The sequence below is a fragment of the Miscanthus floridulus genome, unplaced genomic scaffold, assembly GCF_019320115.1.
Source record: "Miscanthus floridulus cultivar M001 unplaced genomic scaffold, ASM1932011v1 fs_684_1_2, whole genome shotgun sequence".
NCBI lineage: Eukaryota > Viridiplantae > Streptophyta > Magnoliopsida > Poales > Poaceae > Miscanthus > Miscanthus floridulus.
In genome coordinates this window covers 1-23,483 of record NW_027097107.1, presented here as the reverse complement: position 1 = coordinate 23,483, position 23,483 = coordinate 1, and the positions used below count along the sequence as shown (strand labels likewise).

General features: G+C 43.9%; 2 protein-coding genes across 2 annotated transcripts; both read left to right on the top strand.

The window, feature by feature from the left end:
* LOC136532659 (endo-1,3;1,4-beta-D-glucanase-like) lies at positions 1-6,166 on the top strand. Its single transcript, XM_066525261.1, has 7 exons — positions 1-379; positions 484-505; positions 4,980-5,097; positions 5,252-5,339; positions 5,472-5,561; positions 5,688-5,788; positions 5,870-6,166. Exons 1-7 carry the CDS (start codon positions 148-150, stop codon positions 6,008-6,010), a joined length of 792 nt encoding a protein of 263 aa, XP_066381358.1. The 5' UTR covers positions 1-147; the 3' UTR covers positions 6,011-6,166.
* A 13,750-nt stretch (positions 6,167-19,916) lies between these two features.
* LOC136532658 (endo-1,3;1,4-beta-D-glucanase-like) lies at positions 19,917-22,521 on the top strand (the record flags this gene model as incomplete). The annotated part of the gene is made up of 6 exons (XM_066525260.1): positions 19,917-20,109; positions 20,222-20,235; positions 21,099-21,331; positions 21,888-22,005; positions 22,146-22,233; positions 22,372-22,521. Coding segments are annotated over exons 1-6 (796 nt in total), but the record flags the coding sequence as incomplete, so codon positions are not given.
* Between the last annotated feature and the right edge of the window lie 962 nt (positions 22,522-23,483).

Genomic DNA, 23,483 nt, shown 5'->3' with positions numbered 1-23,483 from the left:
CTACCATTCGGTGTGATGGCATCTAGCTCTCAGCGCTACATAACCAGCCGCTAGTTAGGTTCTGTGCGTGCGACGCAGCAGCGCGTGGCACACAGCTATCAACCGCAAGAAGCGCTGCCGAGCTTTCCGGTCGTCTGACTGAGCGCCATGGCCACCGCGCACGTTTTCCTCTGCCTCGTCGCCGTCGTGCTTGCTGCGGCGGCAGCAGCCTCCCCAGCTCACAATCAGCATTCGCAATGCCTCGGCAACCCGCCGGACCTGTCCCGGCGTGGCGGCGAGTCTGGCGAGGTCGTCGGCGACCTACCAGGGGGCTTCAGAGCCTACGTCACTGGCCCGGCCAAGTCCAGCCGCGCCGTCGTTCTCGCCTCCGACATCTTCGGTTAGTGCACAGATCCAACTATCATCACGTACGCTACCTTTGATTGTTTTTGGCCGTGGTTTTTGACAGCTAGCTTATTTGTTTTCTTTCATTGGTTTCTTCAGGGTTCGAGGCGCCTATACTCAGGTATACAAACATACCTTGGTCTCAACCTTCACTTCCATAGTTTCATTCCTAGATTTTAATTAAGTTCCTTCTTGTTACTCTTATAATCTTTCACTTCTGCTTCAAAACCAACAGAAATTTTTTGTTAAGCTGGTTATATACTTGAAGAATTCAAGGGCTCAAATTGGCTCATGGTTAGAATCTTTGGGAAGAACACTGTATTTAGGTCAATTTTTTTTGATAAAGTATTTAGGTCAAATGTATAACGTGGTTAAAAAAATTGGCTTTATTGTCAGTCTTGAAAAAGAAAGAAAGAAGAAGGAAAGAAAATGCTCTGTTCTTTGTCAACAAGAGCATCTTCATTTTTATTAACAACTGAGCATGCACTCAGCCAACTTGCTTTATAGGAGTATATTTTTGTTAGCTAGTACTACTTGTTTATTGAGCGGATTGCTGACTGTTGGAGTCCTAAAATAGCGACATTATAATGAACTTTCACCACTTAATCCATAAAGGTTATACAAAGGCGCGCATATACGCAGAGTACTAGGCGACATAATAAAAACCATAAATATTGGAACATATCTTCAGACGGCAAACTGTCGGTTCCTGCATAAAATTGAAGAATTTTAGTTGAATGCTCAAGTGTTTCCTTTATTTTACAGGTTCACTGGCATTATCATAATATTTCTAGATAACAATTGCATTATGAGCTAATAATATTCTGTGGACAAAAGAAGCAGTCCAGTAGGTGCGAATAGTCTTGTGCAATTTCGGCCATTCCCTGATGAACGAATTTCTCACCGAAATGGACGAGCAGCCACGAAATAATACTGCATTTAGGTAAATACCGTGGTTAATAAGTACTCTATTGTCAGTCCCAATAAAAGAAAGAAAGAAGAAGGATAAAAGAAACAGTAGGCTATGTTCTCGGTCAACAAGAGCATCTTCAGTTTTAAGGGACTTCAAGTAAACAACTGAGCGTCCAGAACTACACAACCAACTTGCTTTCGGTTTTTTTATTAAGTTTAGAACTTGTTTATAGATTGGATGGTCGTTGGCGACATGGCGTCATTAAATAGGAACCTCATAGGCTGAACTTTCGCCACCTAATGAGTTACTACCTCGGTCTACAAACAATACAACATAGTAGTAAGATAAACCATTTTAATTTTAACTTATGACCATCCTGTATACCCAATGCCAAGTGGCACCCATGGCAATGTAGGGTCGTCAAACTTGCAAAAACCAATCAATGCTTGATTTACAAGCAACAAAGAACGTCCCAAAACACACATCTCAATTGATCTCTTTCGTGCCGAGCTCAACAATGCTGCTAGGTACAGATCTTATAAGCTCATCTTAATTAATAGGTAGGAAGCAAGTCATAGCTGTTCTACTTCCCACATACTATGTCTAATGCTCTCAGTATTCCTCTGGCAACTCTGTCATATAGAATATGCATTGAGTACTTATTTTAACACATCATATCCTGCAACTCATATGGTCCTATTTTAGGGTCATCCTCAACAAGTCCACCACTCTGTTAGCTACCTATTTATTCAACACCAATGTTTCACCACATTTGTTAAATAGACTACAAAAGTACTTAGGTCCACTCGTCTTAACCAACAAACGTATAATACACATTTTTTTAGTGCAAAGGGAATGCAAAAGAATGCAAGAAGTTGATGAACTTAACTTAATGAAAAAAGTAAGAAAGAAATTAATTTCACCTTGCATCCAATGTACATCTTTCTTGAAGATGCAAAAATTCCATTTGCAACCCTCATCGGCTCTCTTGCATACTTCTCTCGTACTTGTCTTTTTTCACGGTCTAGAAAAGAATGGTCATCCAAGATAACATGTTTGGTAACTTATGATTTGCATTGATCCACTCCTGGGAACACCACATTCTCATCAATACATGGATCAACAACATCATAGGAAAATATAAGATGATCATACCTAGGGTCAGAGTAACCAAGCATTAGAGTCAGATGATGCAGCCACATCAATGTCATAACTGCCATCACTTACTGCCATAAGTGAATATGTCTCAGCATCATCATCATATATCCTCCTTTTCATTTGGATTGTTGTTTTCCTCAATAGACTTGTCTTCCATAGCTAATAATAGGCAACCTTGTCCCACTGATCACCTGGCCCATTGCACATGCGTTTGGTCGACCACAAGTTCATCCTTGAGCGCAGGTCGCAGTCGTGTGCCTCCTGCTTCTATAGCTATCTCATCCTTGCGCCTCCTACCGCCGGCTCCTCTTTTCAATCCAACTGCCCAGCCCATATTTGTGCAACTCTTCGCACCTAGCTAGCATTCAGTATGACTCTAGCCATGTCCTGCGCATGCACCACAAGCCTTTACTTCCAAGGGCACCTCAACTCTATACACGAACTGCCACCGCCTGGGCTAGGGTTCAGTTTAGATGGGTCACTTTATGCGTGACCGAACCAGTGTGATGTGAATGACAAGATAAGGGAAGGGAAGGGAGTTTGGTCGTGCCATGTGGTTCTATCTTTTTTATTTGTTTAATCTCCCAACACTCAACAAACACTTAGAGTGAGGGAAAATTACTCCTTTAATTTCAAAATATGAGGGTAAAAAATACAACGTGCACTACTGGAGACGCGCTCTTTGCCGAGTGCCCCAGGCACTCGGCAAAGGCCCTATTGCACTCGGCAAAGGCTTTGCCGAGTGCCACACTCGGCAAAGAGCAAACGGCAAAGCCGCATCCGGCGAAGGGTTCTTTGCCGAGTGTCGTTTGTCGGGCACTCGACAAAGGCTTTGCCGAGTGCCAGGACGGCACTCGGCAAAGAAAATTGGCCGTCAGCCGTTGACGACGTCTTTGCCGAGTGCCGGGTCAGGAAGGCACTCTGGCACTCGGCAAAGCTCAGATTAAAAAAATCCGAAATCGTCCGCGTTTTTTTTTTAAAAACCTTTCACCTTTGCCGAGTGAACCCCCTTTAGGCACTCGGCAAAGAGTCAGCATAATTTTTTTTTTGTTTTTGCCTCCAAACTTTTTCTTCAACCCTTACACATTAAGTTGAAGTACATCCTCAAATTTGGCACATTTCTCGATCTTTTGCTATATATCCTTAATTTATTTCATTTAATTGCATTTTTCCGGGAAATGTAAGTTTGAACTGCAGGTGCATCGAATCATGGAATTCGACGAGTGGAAAAATGATATTCGCGTTACTTATTATATTTTGAGGCCGTTTCCAGGAGCACGCCCGAAGTTTCAAACATCTCATGCACGAAACATAGCGACAAAATTACGGGTGAAGTGTTTTTAATTATATAAAATGCAAACGAAGTTCGAAAATCATGAAACTTGGTGACACGTCTTTACATCACATGTGGAGGCTATGGTAAAAATTTGAGAACATTTCGTGCACGAATGTTCTCAAATTTTTACCATAGCCTCCACATGTGATGTAAAGACACGTCACCAAGTTTCATGATTTTCGAACTTCGTTTGCATTTTATATAATTAAAAAACACTTCACCCGCAATTTTGTTGCTATGTTTCGTGCGTGAGATGTTTGAAACTTCGGGCATGCTCTTGGAAACGGCCTCAAAATACAATAAGTAACGCAAATATCATTTTTCCACTCGTCGAATTCCAAGATTCGATGCACCTGCAGTTCAAACTTACATTTCCCGGAAAAATGCAATTAAATGAAATAAATTAAGGATATATAGCAAAAAGATCGAGAAATGTGCCAAATTTGAGGATGTACTTCAACTTAACGTGTAAGGGTTGAAGAAAAAGTTTAGAGGCAAAAAACAAAAAAAAAACAAACTTAGCCGAGTGTCCAACTCTGGCACTCGGCAAAGACTCTTTGCCGAGTGCCTAACGGGGGTACTCGGCGAAAGCTGACGGCAAGTACCCCCGTCAGCTCTTTGCCGAGGGCCGTCCTTTGCCGAGTGCCCGGCACTCGGCAAAGAGGCTCTTTGCCGAGCGCCGGTCTTCGCCGAGTGCCGAGCACTCGGCAAAGAGAGCTTTGCCGAGTGCCGGTCTTCGCCGAGTGCCCGACATTTAGCACTCGGCAAAGCCGGCGACACTCGGCAAAGCCAGGCTGTCCCGTAGTGGTGACAAAAGGAGGGGTAAAATCACAATTGCCCTTCACAGGAAGGGCAAGAACAACAGTCTCGCAAACTCAAAAGGAACAATCCAATATGTAATTAAAAGAGCAATTTCATCCACTTCCTGATGAATGAACATCTCAACAAAAATGAGAAAGTTCGTTTTACAATATCCACTTCTTTCTCTTACTTAATGTCTCACCGATGCTTGATTTTGTGAATTTGTGTTCAAGAGTAAACTAACCATGCTTTGGATTCTTTAAATTGACCTATATATGAGACACACTATATAGTGTTTTGCAAAGTAAGAAACAACATTATCCATAAGGATGCCCCTCTTTAATTGGTTGAGTGATAATTAGCTCTGGATTATGTTTCATAATACAGAACGATCGCTGATAAAGTTGCTGAGGCTGGATACTTTGTCGTGGTGCCGGATTTCTTCAACGGGGATTTTTATGACACAAGTAAAAACATTTCAGAGTGGATCAAGTCTCATTCCCCGGTCTGTTCCATTTATTTGTCATAAATAATTTTCGTACCCCTTTCAATTTTCATCTTAAGCTCATCGTAACAAGAATTCATTGTTAACAATATGTTGCATCACATTTTATCATGAGTTAAAAATAAATTCATTGAGTATCCAAACGATCTGACAGGTAAAAGCTGCCAAAGACGCCAAGCCACTCTTTGCTGCTTTGAAGAAGGAAGGGAAGAGCATTGCTGTTGGCGGTTATTGCTGGGGTGGTGAGCCTAGCCATCAACTTATCGAACACTATTAGTCGCCAAGCTTGGCACACTAACTTTCGTTTTCAAAATACTTTCTGAGGCAACGCATTTAACATAATAATTCTTGCAACATTTGTTTCTTTTTGCCAGGAAAATTCAGTGCCGAGATAGCAAAAACTGACGATATAAAAGTAGTTTGCCTTTCTCATCCTTCAACAGTGACGGCTGAAGATATGAAAGGTGTGCCCATCATTTTCTGTATTTACAGCCTTGCATTGTGCATTGTGCATTGGTTGCTTGGGATGACTTTTGTGAAACTAGTCTTGAGTTAATAAATTCGTAATCTAAATTATTCCAAAAACTCAGAGGTCAAATGCCCAATTGAGATCCTTGGAGCTCAGAATGATACGTCCACACCGCCAAAACTAGTTTACCAGTTCGTGAATGCCTTGCGTCAAAGAAATGGGGTGAGTTCCTACTAACAACAGTAACACTGGATACCAATTACACCTATATATGAACATCTGTGGCATTGTCAATGATTGCAGATTCCATACTTCGCCAAGATCTTTCCTGGAGTTGCACATGGATTTGCTTGCAGATATAATACCACGGATCCCTTTGCTGTCAGAACCGCTGAAGAAGCTCTTGCTTACATGCTTGACTGGTTCAACAAATATTTAAAGTGAAGACTACAGACATGCATGTACAAGGTTGTTCCTACTGAATTAAAGAGAATAATAACTCTTTGCAATCGGCCAATCGCATTGTGAACTTAAACACATGATGCTAATGGGTTGTGTTGAAATGGGTTTAATAATAGATTGGGCTCTTAAGTGGGTGTACTTTGCATGGGTGGAAATGGTACGATTTACTTAGCGAGTTGGGCTCGGTTGGGTTTACTAGAAAATTGGGTTGGATGGGTTGAGATTTGATTCTTCTTTTTGTTGGTTTGAATGGGTTGAACCATGGGTTGATGTTGATTTTTCACTATATCATAGTTACATGTATATTGATTTGAAATGGGTTTAGCCATTGAGTGTAACGTGTATTTTAATAATCTGTATGTTAACTTGAGGTGGGGCTTTTACCTTAGCACACTAATTAATACATAGTGCCTTTATGACATTTTGAATCTTATCAAATTAATTTCATTAAAATTTTAAGGTGTGAATGCGGGCTTTTAATTCCGAGTCGCCTGTTGTGGACGCTCAGGGAAGGGAAGTTTTTAGAGACATAATTAGTTTTTTTTATGGGTATTATCTAGGCCCGATCCTATCGATGCCCAATCCAAGCCCAGACCAATTTTTGTAGATCTGATGGACGACCAGCTCCACGGCTCCAGGTACAAGCACGTGTGGCATCATTGACGGCCTCACGAGCAACGTTGGCCGAGAAGAACAAGGTCGAGGATCCTAGCACGTGCTACTGGCCGTCAATGGCAAATAAACAAATTATGACGCTATCGCAGCAGCTGTAGCAACAAGACACTCCGATCGGCGCTTGGGGAAGAAAATCCTGCTATGGTGCGTAGCAGAATCTGGCCCGATCTGTGGGCTTAGGTCCACCGAAGCACACAACATACCAAGACCTTAGGCGTACGACGAGGCAAAAGATTAGTCTCATAAGGGCTGCCCCACCTTATATGTTGTACTCCCTGCCATCAATTACCGATGTGACCCTAAACCTAACCATCTCCCTTATATGTTGTGGGCTCGCTCTATACGGACAAGCCGGCGCCCCTCGGTCTAGGTCAACCGGAGCTCAGAACATACCAAGACCTTGGGCCTAAGAGCATCTCCAAGAGTTCCAATAAAGCCTCACAATCTAGGATTTTTGGCAAGAATAGACAAAACACGTATCCAAAAGTTCTCAATCCTACCTCCTGTAACACCCTAAAATTTGCATGATTTTAAAATAGGAGAAATGATTTAATTATACCTTTTGTGAGCATTTAAATTTAGGGAAATAATAACTTTGTTAAAAATAAAATCAAATATAGGTCGACATACATGTATGTGCATACATGCTACTGCATATTTTATTTGTGATGTTTTGGTTTGATTGAAATTTGCAAAAGAATTGAATTTGAGTTTAATTTGGATTTCAAAATATGTTAACAAAATAGGAAATGAGTTTTACTTTCCCCTCTCTTCCTCCCTTGATTTTGGCCCGAGCAGCCCAGCTCGGCCTAGCTTCCAAAGGCCCGGCTCCACTCTTTCCCTCACCGCTGGTTCGGTTTTCCTCGTCGCAGGCCATTTCGGCCCATGCCTCCGCCGCGGCCCAACTCCCCTCCAGGCCAAGCCCGGCAGCAGGTTGGCCTGCTCCCGTTTCCCCTCTCCCCACCAAAGCCGCGGCCAGCAGCCTAAGCCCGAGTGCGGGCACTCCCCTCTCCCTCTCTGTTTGGCTGATAGCCCTACCCCACGCTCTCATCTGCTGTCACGCTGGGCCCACCGGTCGGCGTCATCTCCTTCCTCCAGCTCGTGTCCGGCACAGACACTGCTCCCGCCGCCGAGTCCGCCTCCGCCATGCCACATCCTGGCATGCGCCCTACGCACGGCCCCCCTTAAATAGCGCCCCTATGCACCCACCGCCTCCATCCAGTCGCGCCGAAGCCACCGCCCTCGCTCCGAGCCGTAGCAAAGCCGCAACCCTAAGCTTCGTCGCCGCCGTCGGTTCTGCGCAGCCGCCGCACGTCGTTGTCGGTCCCCTGCCTTGGTATTCCATCTAGGTGAGTTTGTCGTCATCTCCTCTTTCTCCCTGTGCCCTCGCTTTGCTCTGTGGTGGTCCATAGGCCCCAATCTAGCTCCGTCGGTGAGCTTCTCGCCGCCGTTCATGGCCGCCGCCGCCGTCGGTTTCCTTCCCCGGTGATAGCACTCTCTCTCTCCCCCTCCAATTTTAAAATAGGAGAAATGATTTAATTATACCTTTTGTGAGCATTTAAATTTAGGGAAATAATAACTTTGTTAAAAATAAAATCAAATATAGGTCGACATACATGTATGTGCATACATGCTACTGCATATTTTATTTGTGATGTTTTGGTTTGATTGAAATTTGCAAAAGAATTGAATTTGAGTTTAATTTGGATTTCAAAATATGTTAACAAAATAGGAAATGAGTTTTACTTTCCCCTCTCTTCCTCCCTTGATTTTGGCCCGAGCAGCCCAGCTCGGCCTAGCTTCCAAAGGCCCGGCTCCACTCTTTCCCTCACCGCTGGTTCGGTTTTCCTCGTCGCAGGCCATTTCGGCCCATGCCTCCGCCGCGGCCCAACTCCCCTCCAGGCCAAGCCCGGCAGCAGGTTGGCCTGCTCCCGTTTCCCCTCTCCCCACCAAAGCCGCGGCCAGCAGCCTAAGCCCGAGTGCGGGCACTCCCCTCTCCCTCTCTGTTTGGCTGATAGCCCTACCCCACGCTCTCATCTGCTGTCACACTGGGCCCACCGGTCGGCGTCATCTCCTTCCTCCAGCTCGTGTCCGGCACAGACACTGCTCCCGCCGCCGAGTCCGCCTCCGCCATGCCACATCCTGGCATGCGCCCTACGCACGGCCCCCCTTAAATAGCGCCCCTATGCACCCACCGCCTCCATCCAGTCGCGCCGAAGCCACCGCCCTCGCTCCGAGCCGTAGCAAAGCCGCAACCCTAAGCTTCGTCGCCGCCGTCGGTTCTGCGCAGCCGCCGCACGTCGTTGTCGGTCCCCTGCCTTGGTATTCCATCTAGGTGAGTTTGTCGTCATCTCCTCTTTCTCCCTGTGCCCTCGCTTTGCTCTGTGGTGGTCCATAGGCCCCAATCTAGCTCCGTCGGTGAGCTTCTCGCCGCCATTCATGGCCGCCGCCGCCGTCGGTTTCCTTCCCCGGTGATAGCACTCTCTCTCTCCCCCTCCAATTTAATCCGAGCCATCCAAATCAGATCTAACGGTCCAGATCTCACCGCCGGCTGTTTTGCAAAAGAGCCCTTAAAGTTTTCTAGAACAGAACCCGCCGCCCCAGTATCTTTTCTAAAGAACCCCTGTATTTCTTCGTTTTCATGCCCGCAGTCCCTAGTTCAGGGTAAAATCCAATTTTATTAATTTAAATTCTAAAATCAAGTTTCATCTATCTACAGTTTTGCCACTAATCTTGTTTTATCCATAAAATCTTCGTTTTAACTCCGATTTGATCCGTTCAAGTTGCGTTAGATTCGTAATTGTGTAATCTACAAGTTCATACTACTGTTAAGTATGTTTTCAACTTTTAAAATTTGAGGTTAGATTTAATATATTATTTTAATAAAGGAAATCTAATTTAATTCATAACTTCTTCGTTTTAGCATTGATTTTTGTGATCTTCGTGTCTGTGTGTTCATAGCGAGACATAGCTTCGTTTTACAAACTTTTTATCTTGATTTTATGCTGTTGGTGTACTATTCTAATCTATAGCCTTTGTTTGCTATGCATGATTGCTTCTAGATGCTTCTATGTTGCTGTGATTATCGAGTATAGACGGTGAGCAATTTGTCGGTGATCAAGAGTACTATTTTGACGAGAAGGAACAACAGCTTAGTATGATGACCTTTTTTAGCTTGTTAGTGGTTACCCTTATTGGCGTAAGAATGGCTTGACGAATAGGGTATAGGACAGCCTCTACTCTTATGTGTATAGCTGTGATGGAATTGTGCCATTCGATTGGGGGTTCCTATGTCTGTTTGTCGAGTGAATCAAATGACCCTAACTTGTTAGATGAATCTTTGAAAGGCTTCATAGTGAACCCTGCCTGCTCACCTTAGAAGTGTTTTGAGAGTAATTAACCTGGGCATATGGGTATCACGACTCATAGTGAGAGTATACAACCTTTGCACAGTGTAAAACTGGTATATCAGCCGTGCTCACGGTCACGAGCGGCCTTAGAACATTTACGGAATAGATGATCACTAAGAATTATCCGTTTATGCTATTCATTATTCTTGTTTACATTTATCATGTGTTTACTATGGGATTAAAACAACTTGTTGCTACTCTTATGCTAAAATTGTGACAATTAAAAGCTGAATGCTGTTAAACCTGTGTCAAGCCTTTTGAGCCTCATGAACCCCATATTACACTTGTTGAGTACGACACGTACTTATGCTTGTTTATTTTCATTATTTGGATAAAAATCCCGGATGGGTAACAGTTGGCTATGGTAATGACGACTTTCCTAAGAATTACTAGACTTGTGGTCAACCAGTTGACGTCCCTGTGATATGGAGTTTCCGCGAGAGATTTTTCTTTATACTTCTGCTACATTTATGTGAAGACTATGTCTTATTATTCATGATGAAATAAACACTTGTGATGATACTATTTATAATTTGTCAGCTTATGTGTGTGATTGATCTTTAGGCGCACATAAGAATTTGCATCCCATTTTATCCTTAAAATCGGGTGTGATAGATTAGTATCAGAGCCGTGTTGACTGTATGACGCAAGCCTAGTTAGCAATGGTTGTTTTAGCCTCTTTTGCTTCACTCATTTCATGCTTCCCATCTCACTCTTGTTATTTGCTAAATTTTATGCTTCTTTTGCCTTACTCTGTTATGAAAATTGTTGCTTCTAACCTAACTAAATCTAATTCTATAGATGTCTCATGCCAATAAGACCGCTCGCATCAGCACCAGAGGCTACAACCCACCTCGTGGCTTGTATGAGTCCATGGAGCCACGTGAGGAGGAGGAATTCCAGGAGCAAGAAGTTGACTCGCCATCACCTGCATCTACGCCTGAGCCATTCTAGGAAGAGCCCGAAGAAGAAGTGGAAGTCGTTGTATTGTCTGATGATGAGGAGGAGGAGGACACCATTCAAGAAGATCAGCCTAGCCCTGCCATGGGATGGACTACAAAGATTTGGTACAAGCCGGGGTGTGAATCCTCTATTTCGCACCACCGAGTTATGGGAATTCTTCAGACCTACTATGCTGATTGGGACGTAGCTGTGGAGTATGTCTGCGAAGAACATAAGCACCCTCTAGAGGACACTTATTGGAAGACTAGGGCATGCATCTCCATCAGGGATGAAGAGAAGGAAGCATATCAACTGGACGCAAGCTATTCGCATCATGCTCGTCGTGCCACCATAGAAGATGACATAGAAGATGCAGCTGCTGAAGCCTGCATGGGTCTTTGTGGCCGCCGTTTTGAGGATATGAAGGAAGACCAATATCGATTCCTCTCTTGCCAACACCCTGAATTGGAGTGGGCAATGATGGACCCTCAGGGCACGGATCCAACTACCTAAGTGATGGTACACTTTGGCTGTGAGTTAGTAGGGAAGATTCCGTGACTGGGGGATCAGTTGAAGGCACAACAGGAGACTCTTAAGAGGTACCAATGAGTGATAAATGACCAAAGAGAGAGCCTCAGCCTACCAAGGACTTATGAGAAGCTTCCCCATAAACCTCGCGTGTTGGAGTTCCTTTCTATGTAATAAGACGTTAGTAGCACAGGTCAAGTTGAGTCAAGTGGTGTGGTGTGAACTTTGGTGTGCCTAGTTGATTTATTATTATGTTTATGTGTGAGTTGGATTTTTGTAATGAGTGCTAGAACTTTGTGGGCATGTCCGCAAATTCCATAGTTAGGAATATTAAAGTTTGAGTCAATAAATAAATAGTTGGGTTTGGTACATCTTGTTCTCTCGGATCTATTTTTAGAGTAGTCCGCCCTTATCTCAATGCTAATCTAAATCTACTTGACCAAAAATTATGAAATTTTTATGGGAATATCTAGACTTAAGTATATTTTTAATGCCTCTAGAATTACCCCTATATCTCATCTGGTTTGAGAGATATAGCTGTTTTAAGTTGAAGTTTCTGCGCAACTGGAATCTAGAACAGATTCGGTGGTGTCCTATTTTTGAGTAACCTAAAGACAGAATCTAGGCATGTGGTCTGAATACAAGTTGTAGATAATTTCTTAAGATTTACATCCATGTAAAGAAAGTCTCTTTTAGATATTTGGAACTCGAGATATGACTATTTTACCGAGCTGCTGATGTTGGAACTCATCTAGAAAATTTTTAGAATGTATTCTATATCTCTATAAGTGCATATAACTTGGAAATCTCTAAATTTTAAATATTTATGTTGGATGTCAAATGTCTAGAAGAGTAAGAGGCCGAGGTCATGGAGGTGTTCCCCCACATCCACCATCACCACCGCCATCTACTATTGAGCAACTTCTGGCAGTGCAGACACAACTTATGTAAGCTCTGGTGCAGAATCAATAGAATCATCCAATTGGTGGAGCACCGCGTGACAAGCGTGGTGAATTTTGGAAGGGCCGCCCCCCGGTGTTTTCTCATGCCACTGATCCACTTGAAGCAGATGATTGGCTTCGTGCAGTGGAAAAGCAACTCAACATAGCGCAGTGCAATGACCAACAAAAGGTGTTGTACGCGTCAGGACAACTCTAGGGAGAAGCTCAAGACTGGTGGAAGTCATTCGAGTATGGACGTCCCACTAATGCTCCTCCTATCACCTGGCCGGAACTTAGAGAGAATTTTAGATCCTACCACATACCTAAAGGATTGATAGAGCTCAAGCAGAAGGAATTCAGAGCTCTGAAATAAGGATCTATGTCTGTAGCTGAGTATCATGACAAATTTGCTTAGTTGTCACGTTACACTCTGAATGAGGTGGCTGATGATACTGATAAGCAAGGCTGTTTTCTCAAGGGTCTATACGATGGTCTGCAACTCCAGCTTATGTCCAATATACACCCCAATTTCTAGACGCTGGTGAATCACGCTATTGTTGTTGACAATAAGCGCAAAGAGATGGAGGCCAAGATGAGGAGACTTCAAGGACATGCTTTTAGGAGTAATACCCGTCCGCATACCAACCCTCCGCAAGGCTTCCAGTAGAGGTACCAAGGACCACCCAATCAGTGGAATCGTGGTCAGTACCCCCCATAGCACAACCCAAACCATCCACCGTACCAGCAGCAGAATGATAATCAACATGCCCAGCAGCAGAGTGGCCAGCAGACACCATGCCAGGGAACACCTAACAACACTCCCATGAAGACCAATGCACCTTGCACCCCCAACCTATGCTATCATTGTGGAGAAGTCGGGCATTATGCTAACCATTATCCCAGGAAGCAGAATCAGCTAACGCCCCAGGGTCAGCATAGTAATCCAAAAGGAATGCCTCAGAAGCCAGCACCCAACATGGGAAAAGTGAATCATGTGTCTATAGAGATGGCGCTTGTGGAACTAGAAGTCATGCTCGGTACGTTCGATGTCAATTCCACTCATGCCACTGTTCTTTTTGATTCTAGAGCTTTGCATTCTTTCATATCACAAGCATTTGTTAGAACGCATAGCATACCCTTATGTGCCATGAAAGATCCCATATTAGTAAACTCACCAGGAGATAGTATGGAAGCTTCTTATCATTGTCTTCCAACTAGTCTATCCTTAAGGGGGGTAGAGTTCAAAGTGAGCCCCATTGTGTTGAGAACATCCGGTATTGATGTGATTCTGGGTATGGATTGGATGATGAAACAACAAGAAGTGATTTAGTGTCAATAGAAGGTAGTTGTTGTGTCTACACCGAATGGGGGTTAATGAATTAGAGGAACTTAAGAAACAAATAAAGGAGTTACAGGAGAAAGGTTTCATTCGTCCTAGTTCATCACCTTGGGGAGCACCGATTATATTTGTTGACAAGAAGGATAGTACCCAGAGAATGTGTGTTGATTATCGGTCACTAAATGAGGTTACTATCAAGAACAAGTACCCGCTACCTAGAATTGATGACTTGTTTGATCAGTTGAGAGGTGCTTGTGTTTTCTCTAAGATTGATCTTAATTCTAGTTATCATTAGTTGAAGATTCATGCAACTGACATACCCAAGACAACTTTTACTATGAGGTATGGATTATATGAGTACATCGTTATGTCTTTTAGTTTGACCAATGCACCTACATACTTTATGTACTTGATGAATAAGGTGTTCATGGAGTTTTTGGATAAGTTTGTGGTGGTATTTATCGATGATATATTGGTATTCTCCAAAACGGAAGAAGAGCACGCTGAACATCTAAGGTTGGTCTTACAGAAGCTTAGGGAACACAAGTTGTATGCTAAACGAAGCAAGTGTGAGTTTTGGTTGAAGGAAGTTTCTTTCCTAGGCCATGTTTTCTCTAATGGTGGAATAGTAGTAGATCCAATCAAGGTGAGAGATGTGTTGAATTGGAAACCACCAACTGATGTGGGAGAGATTTGTAGTTTCTCTATCTATTGTGATGCATCTTATTAAGGTTTCGGATGTGTTCTTATGCAAGAAGGATGAGTAGTGGCCTATGCATCTCTACAGTTGAGAAAGCATGAGCTAAACTATCCTACTCATGATTTGGAGTTAGCAGCAGTGGTTCATGTTCTAAAAATATGGAGGCACTATCTTATCAGACATAAGAGTGATATCTATATTGATCACAAGAGTCTGAAGTACATTTTCACTCAGACGGATCTGAATATGAGACAACATCGATGGTTAGAGTTGATTAAAGATTATGATCTGGAGGTACACTATCATCCCGGAAAGGCGAATGTTGTTGCCGATGCTCTTAGCAGGAAGAGTTATGCCAAGGAGGTGCAAGTGGCAGCTATGTCAAGTGAGTTGTGTGCTGAATTTGAGCAACTGAACTTGGGCTTTGTCACTAATGCAGTGGAGTTGGTGATAGAACCCACACTGAAGCAAGAAATACGTAAGGGCCAGTTACAGGATGCGAAGTTGAAAGAGATAGCGGAGAACATAGTGATTGGCAAGGCACTAGGCTTCCATATGGATGATAATGGAACTCTGTGGTTTGGGGAAAGACTATGTGTGCCTGAGAATAAGGCTATACGAGATGCAATTCTTCGTGAGGTACTTGAGTCTGCTTACTCTATTCATCCCAGGAGTACCAAAATGTATTTGGATCTGAAAGAGAAATATTGGTGATATGGGCTTAAGAGGGATGTGGCTGAATATATTGCTTTATGTGATACATGTCAGAGAGTCAAAGCTGAACATCAAATACCTGTAGGATTGTTATAACCAATAAAGATACCTGAGTGGAAGTGGGAATAAGTTGGTATGGATTTTATTGTTGGGTTATCGTGCACTCAGAGAGGTTACGATTCAATTTGGGTGATAATGGATTGGTTAACTAAGGTTGCTCACTTCTTACCGGTCAAGACTACCTATACCGGACAAGTACATAGTTCGTTGGGAACAAAGTTGAATTTTAGTACAACATATCATCCTCAGATAGATGGACAAACTAAGAGAACTAATCAGATTTTAGAGGACATATTAAGAGCTTGTGTGTTGCAGTACAATACAAGTTGGGACAAGAGTTTGCCTTATGCAGAATTTTCGTACAACAACAGTTATCAGAAGAGTCTCAATATGACACATTTTGAAGCTTTGTATGGACAAAAGTGTAGAACCCCGTTGTTTTGGAATCAAACGGGAGAAACTCAAGTGTTCAGACAGGATGTTTTAAGAGACGCAGAAGAGCAAGTAAGGATGATTAGGGATAACTTGAGAGTGACACAGTCTCGACAGAAGAGTTATGTCGACACTAGGAGAAGAGAATTGGTTTTCGAAATAGGGGACTATGTTTACTTGAAGGTGTCACCTATGAGAAGTGTGAGAAGGTTTAACATGAAAGGAAAGTTAGCACCAAGATATATTGGGCCTTTCAAGATTTTAGAGAGATGAGGTGAAGTAGCCTATCAGTTGGAACTGCCTGAGAGTTTGTCTGGTGTATATGATGTGTTTCATGTGTCTCAATTAAAGAAGTGTTTGCGTGTACCTAAAAAGCAGATACCGTTAGAGGAACTTACAGTTAAGGAAGATCTTGCATATGAGGAATTTCCGGTCAGGATTTTGGAGATGGCAGAAAGGGTTACGAGGGGCCGAGTTATAAAGATGTGTAAGGTTCAGTGAAATCGGTATACAGAAGATGAGGCTACTTGGGAAAGAGAAGAGGATCTAAGAAAAACATACCCACAGCTTTTTGAGTAAGCATCGTCTGAATCTCGAGGACGAGATTTATTTTAAGGGGGTAGAATTGTAACACCCTAAAATTTGCATGATTTTAAAATAGGAGAAATGACTTAATTATGCCTTTTGTGAGCATTTAAATTTAGGAAAATAATAATTTTGCAAAAGAATTGAATTTGAGTTTAAATTGGATTTGAAAATATTTTAAGAAAATTGGAAAGGAGTTTTATTTTCCCCTCAATTCCTCCCATGATTTTGGCCCGATCAGCCCAGCTCGGCCTAGCTTTCGTAGGCCTGGGTCCGCTCTTTCCCTCACCGCCGGTCTGGTTTTCCTCATTGTAGGACGTTTCAGCCCATGCCTCCACCGTGGCCCAGCTCCCCTCTAGGCCAAGCCCGACAGCAGGTCGGCCTGCTCCTGCTTCCCCTCTCCCCACCAAAGCCACGGCTAGCAGCCTAAGCCCGAGTGCGGGCGCTCCCCTCTCCCTCTCTGTTTGGCTGACAGCCCTACCTCGCGCTCTCATCCGCTGACATGCTGGGTCCACCGGTCGGAGTCGTCCCCTTCCTCTAGCTCATGTCCAGCACGGACACTGCTCCCCGCTGCCGAGTCTGCCTCCACCACGCCATGTCCTGGCGTGCGCCCCACGCATAGCTCCCCCTTAAATAGCGCCCCTATGCACACGCCGAAGCCACCGCCCTCGCTTTGAGCTGCAACCCTAAGCTTCGCCGCTGTCGTTGGTTCTGCACAGCCACCACGCATCGTCGTCGGTCCCCTGCCTTGGTATTCCATCTAGGTGAGTTCATCGTCATGTCCTCTTTCTCCCTGTGCCCTCGCTTTGCTCTGTGGTGGTCCGTAGGCCCCAATCTAGCTCCACCGGCGATCTTCTCGCCGCCGTTCATGGCCGTCGCCGCCGTTGATTTCCTCCCTGGCGGTAGCACTCTCTCCCCCTCTAATTTAATTCGAGCCATCCAAATCAGATCTAATGGTCCAGATCTCACCATACCGGTTCGACCGGCTATTTTGCAAAAGAGCCCCTGATGTTTTCTAGAATAGAACCCGCTGCCCCTATATCTTTTCTAAAAAACCCCTGTATTTTTTTGTTTTCATGCCCGCAGTCCCTGGTTCGGTTTAAAATCTGATTTTATTAATTTAAATTCTAAAATCAAGTTTCATCTATTTTCCAGTTTTGCCACTAATCTTGTTTTAGCCATAAAATCTTCGTTTTAACTCCGATTTGATCCATTCAAGTTGCGTTAGATTTGTAATTGTGTAATCTACAAGTTCATACTACTGTTAAGTATGTTTTTAACTTTTAAAATTTGAGGTTAGATTTAATATATTATTTTAATAAAGGAAATCTAGTTTAATTCATAACTTCTTCGTTTTAGCTTCGATTTTGTGATCTTCACGTCTGTGTGTTCATAGCGAGACATATCTTCGTTTTACAAACTTTTCATCTTGATTTTATGCTGTTGGTGTACTGTTCTAATCTATAGCCTTTGTTTGCTATGCATGATTGCTTCTGGATGCTTGTATGTTGCTGTGATTATCGAGTATAGACGGTGAACAATTCGTGGGTGATCAAGAGTACTATTTTGATGAGCAGGAACAACAGGAGCACTGTGTTTATGGCAAGTATAGCATGGGATTATTCTTGTTTCCTATCAACTTTAATACATTTAATTCATAATGCATGTGTCACCTTGATAGGGATTCCCTAGAATTGAACTTATACCTTGCCTCCTATGGGATATGTATTGGGTAGCTTTGCTAGTGCTCAATTAAACCATGATCTTGTAATTTGACTAATGGTATATGCAATAAACATTAAAATATGATTTTTTAGCAACATGGAAACAGGGGGCTGGAGTGTTTAGCTACTTTCTAAATGCTTCAGATTCCTCTTCCTAAGGACTTATCTGTAAGTGAACATCTGGGACTTACAGTATAGCTGTGAGGCCTACATGGCTCTGGCTTTAGCTCAGTATGAGGACCTTTTCTAGCTTGTTAGTGGTTACCTTTATTGGCGTAAGAATGGCTTGACGAATCGGATATAGGATAGCCTCTACTCTTATATGTATAGCCGTGATGGAATTGTGTCATTCGACAGGGGGTTTATATGTCTGTTTGTCGAGTGAATCTAATGAGCCTAACTTGTTAGATGAACCTTTGAAAGGCTTCATAGTGAGCCCTGCCTACTCACCTTGGAAGTGTTTTGAGAGTAATTAACCTGGGCATATGGGTATCACAACTCACAGTGAAAGTGTACAACCTCTGCACAGTGTAAAACTGGTATATCAGCCATGCTCATGGTCACGAGCGGCCTTGGAACATTTACGGAATAGATGATCACTAAGAATTATCTGTTTATGCTATTCATTATTCTTGTTTACATTGATCATATGTTTACTATGAGATTAAAATAACTTGTTGCTACTCTTATGCTAAAATTATGACAATTAAAAGTTGAATGCTGTTAAACCTGTGTCAAGCCTTTTGAGCCTCATGAACCCCATGTTACACTTGTTGAGTATGACACGTACTTACGCTTGTTTATTTTCATTATTTGGATAAAAATCCTGAATGGATAACAGATGGCTATGGTAATGACGACTTTCCTGAGGATTACTAGACTTGTGGTCAACCAGTTGACGTGCCTGTGATATGGAGCTTCCGCGAGAGATTTTTCTTTATAATTCCGCTACATTTATGTGAAGAATGTCTTATTATTCGTGATGTAATAAACACTTATGATGATACTATTTATAATTTGTCGGCTTATGTGTGTGACTGATCTCTAGGCACACATAAGATTTTGCATCCCATTTTATCCTTAAAATCGGGTATGACACCTCCCAATTAGTCGCAAAAAATCCTACCTCCCAATCTTTTGGCACCAATTGGAGATGGTTTTATTTATTCCTCCCAATCTTGGCACCTATTGGAGATGGTTTCGTTTATTCCTCCCAATACTTTTTGGCGAGTTGGGAAACTCTATGATTTTTAGGAAGAAATTCATGGGAACTCTTGGAGATGCTCTTACTTTAACCTAAAAGACTAGCTTGATAGGTAAAGGTTGCCCCCACCTTATATGTTATGCACCCCCACCATCAATTACCAATGTGGGATGAAACCTAACAGAACCACGCTTCCCTCGCGCCGTCTGATCGATCATAGATTACTGTTGTCCAACTTGATTATGTTCCTTCCAGCATCAATAATGAAATAATTAAGATGTCCAGATGGATGGACGCCTCCCATCACACACTCCTGCACACGCCACTCACCCAGCGACCCTATCCGCTCGTCTCGTTCGCTTGTCCCGATGCTTGTTGCCCCATTTCCTCCCCGCGTTGCCGTGTCCATCTGCCCACCCCACTCCACCTCACCGCCGTCGATCCCCTACAACGCCGTGCCCCCGCCCTAGTGGGCTCCTCCGCGCTGCCTCCTCGCACTGCTTCCTCCTCTCCACATTCCTCACCGGACCCAGTCTGCCTCCCTCGCCTCCACCGTGCTGACTCCTCATCGTGGCCGGCCCGCTCGCCGCAACCGCTTCCACCGAGCTGGTGAGCCGGCGAGCCTCCACGATGGATGCTCCAGCAAGCAGGCAAGGGGGATGAGAATCATATGATGCCGCGCCCGACGATGAGTTGCCTGTACCGCACAGCACAACGAGGTCCATGCGCCGCCGTCAACCTCCGCGCCGGCATGCTTCCATTCGTCCAAACAAAGCCCATGTTGCAAGAGTATGTTTTAATTGTTTCAGTTGTTTCATCTGGATGTTGTAAGTGTTTCATCTTGATGTTGCAAAAGTAAATCGGAATGTTGCACATGTTGCAATGGCTATACACATATGTTTCAAGTGTATATTCCAAATGTTTCATCTCGTTCTCCAGATATATGTTTGCAAGTATTTCATCTAGATGTTACATATATTTTGACACATATGAAGTGTTTTTAGGTGTTTTTTGCAAGTATTTCATACGCATGTTTTGAGTGTTTCAACGGTTTCGTACGTATGTTCCAAGTGTTTCATCTAATATTTCAAAAGTAGATCGGGTGTTGCAGCTTGTGTTTAGATACATGTTTCATCTGCCTTCAGACATATCATGTGTTGCATCTGGATGTTTCAAAAGTAGATCGGGTGTTATATCTCTGTCTTCGCTTTTCTACTGCCTCACCTTTGCCTCGGTGTCTCCTCCTCCTCTCGGCGATGGCTGGGCATCCACCGCCCCCTCCCCCTCTTCTCGATGCTGGCGTAGCCACCTATGGTAGTCATGTACTTTAGCTGCTGGCCCTGTGCATATGCATGAGAAGCAGAGAGGGCGTGAGCGGGGACTCCTCCCACGTGCAGTCGGGTGGGTCGGGCGGCACAGGCCCCATGTAGGCGGGCACGGGATGTAGATGCGCAGGGGAGATGGAGTGCAGATGCGGCCATCCGTCTAGACGTGGGGGCACTAGCTTATGTGGTTTAATTTAGCTCTCGCGTTCTGTTCGTATCTCTCAAATTCCTTATAAACAAATTCAAGCCCCTGAGATGGCGACATGAAAACTACCGTGTCGGTGTGGGATGCCAGTTGGCGTCTCTCCACGGTCCACGCCACATAACCTTGCTAGCCTGTTCGCTTGGTCGTAAACGATCGTAAATTTCCAGCCGGAACAGTGTTTTTCTCTCACACCAAACCAGCCAGTAGTAAATAATCCACGATGGTTTACGGCCTCCCGAACAGGCGCTGCCGAGCTTAAGGTTTGAGCGCCGTGGCCTCCGTGTAGGTTTTCCTCTGCCTCATCGCCGTCGTGCTTGCTGCGGTGGCAACAGCCATCCCAGCTCACCATCAGCATTCGCAATGCCTCCTCAACCCGCCAGACCACCTGTCTCTGCGTGCCGGCGAGTCAGGCGAGGTCGTCGCCGACCTACTAGGGGGCTTCAGAGCCTACGTCATAGGTGCGGCCGAGTCCGGCCGCGCCGTCGTTCTTGCCTCTGACGCCTTCTGTTGGTGCATAGATCCATAATATATCATCACGTACGCTACCTCTTTGATTGTTTTTCCCCGTAGTTTTTGACAGCAGGCTTTTATGTTTTCTTTGACTGGTTTCTTCAGGGTTTGAGGGGCCTATACTCAGGAATACAAACATGTCTCACCTTCACTTCCATTCCTAGATTTTAATTGACTTTCTTCTTGTTCCCCTTGTAATCTTTCACTTATGTTCTGACTTCAGAACCAACAGAAATTTTTTGTTGAGCTGGTTATATACTTGAAGAATTTAAGGGGTCACATTGGCCGATACGTGAAAGAAACAGAGAAAGAGGAAACAAAAAAAAGGCTCTGTTCTTTGTCAACAAGAGTATCTTCAGTTTTATTAACTGACCAAACGCTCAGCCATCTTGCTTTGTAAATGTGTTAGCTAGCAGTACATTTTATTGATTGGATGGTTGTTGGAGTCCTAAAATAGCGACATTATAATGAACTTTCACCACATAATCCATAAACAAAAGCGTGCACACGCCTCTCTTGAATTGCTTGAATGCTAATTAGTTCTTAGTTATGTTTTATAATACAGAACGATCGCCGATGAAGTTGCTGAGGCTGGATACTTTGTCGTGGTTCTGGATTTCTTTAATGGAGATCCTTACGACACAAGCAAAAATGTTACAGAGTGGAATAAGTTTCACTCCTCGGTTTGTTCCATTTACTTGTTGTCGTGGGTTTATGTTAGACTCTTGTCACTTGTCATAAGTAGTTCTCATATCCCTTTCAGTTGAGCTTAAGCTCGTCGTAATATGAATTCATTTTTAACATTATCCAATCAAACTGACAGGTAAAAGCTGCCAAAGATGCCAAGCCACTCTTTGCTGCTTTGAGGAAGGAAGGAAAGACTATTGCTGTTGGTGGTTATTGCTGGGGTGGTGAGTGAAGCCATATAACCTTATCAAACATTATTAATCGGCAAGCTCGGCACAATTAGTCTTCATTTTCAACAACATTTTTGAGGCAACACATTTAACATACCCTACTTCTGACAACGCATTGCTTCTTATCGCCAGGAAAATTTGGTGTTGAGATAGCAAAAACAGACGATATAGAAGTAGTTTGCATTTCCCATCCTAAAACAGTGACAGCTGAAGATATGAAAGGTGTGCCCTTCATTTTGTATTTACAGCCTTGCAGAGTGTGCATTGATTGGGACGACTTTTGTGAAACTACCCTTGCGTTATTAAATTCCTAACACTACAGGAAAACGCCTCTTTGCCGACTGCTTGCCCCGGTCGGCAAAGGCATAAACCCAGTCGGCAAAGGCTTTGCCGACCGCAAAGCCACGTGGCAGTCGGCAAAGAGCAGTCGGCAAAGCCTGGGTCGGCAAAGGTGGATTTGCTGACTGCCACGTGGCACACAGTCGGCAAATCCTTTGCCAACTGCCACGCCAGCAGTCGGCATAGCCACGTGGCGCCGTCAGCCCTGACGGCAGGCTTTGCCGACTGCTGGTTCCTCGGCAGTCGGCAAAGAATTTTTTTTTCAAAAATTGTTTGCCGACTGGCCGCCAGCTCGGCAGTCGGCAAAGAAAGAAATTTTTTTTTTGAAATATTCTTTGCCGACTGCTTTCGGAGTTGCAGTCGGCAAAGATTCTGTCCTGGGGTTTTTTTGCCCAGCTTTGCCGACTGTTGGAATTTTTTTTTTGCTTTTGTTTTCTGTTTTCTCGCATCAAAACCCTGCAAAATCACAAATTATAATCCAATTTCACCAGAAGCACCGGTAGCACCATTTATATCACAATTTCATCACATTTGTCGCCAACATCACCACATATATCACAATAACGCACAACATCACATATATCTCACATATATGTCACAATAACAACCACACAAGTGCATTACAACCATCACATGAAGTCCAACACGTCGAACACCACAAGTCGACGTCCATCACACGAAGTTCAACATAACAAGTCTAGGTCCATAACGAAGAAAAGAAATACATGACAACAACTTCGACGATATGGTGGATACATGATAACAGAATCGACAAGTACCTAGCTCGTCGCGCCGTCCCCGGTCTCGTCGTCCGCTCCGCCCCCAGAGCCCCCAGGGTTTGCCCACGGAAACCCCGTTGGACCAAACTGAGGCGCCTGCGCGTACTGCCACCCTCCGCGCACCGG

Coding starts and splice junctions, on each gene's coding strand:
- LOC136532659 (XM_066525261.1), top strand. CDS start 148: ATGGCCACCGCGCACGTTTTCCTCTGCCTCGTCGCCGTCGTGCTTGCT. Junction 506..4,979: donor TTCGAGGCGCCTATACTCAG/GTATACAAACAT, acceptor TTCATAATACAG/AACGATCGCTGATAAAGTTG. Junction 5,340..5,471: donor TGGCGGTTATTGCTGGGGTG/GTGAGCCTAGCC, acceptor TCTTTTTGCCAG/GAAAATTCAGTGCCGAGATA.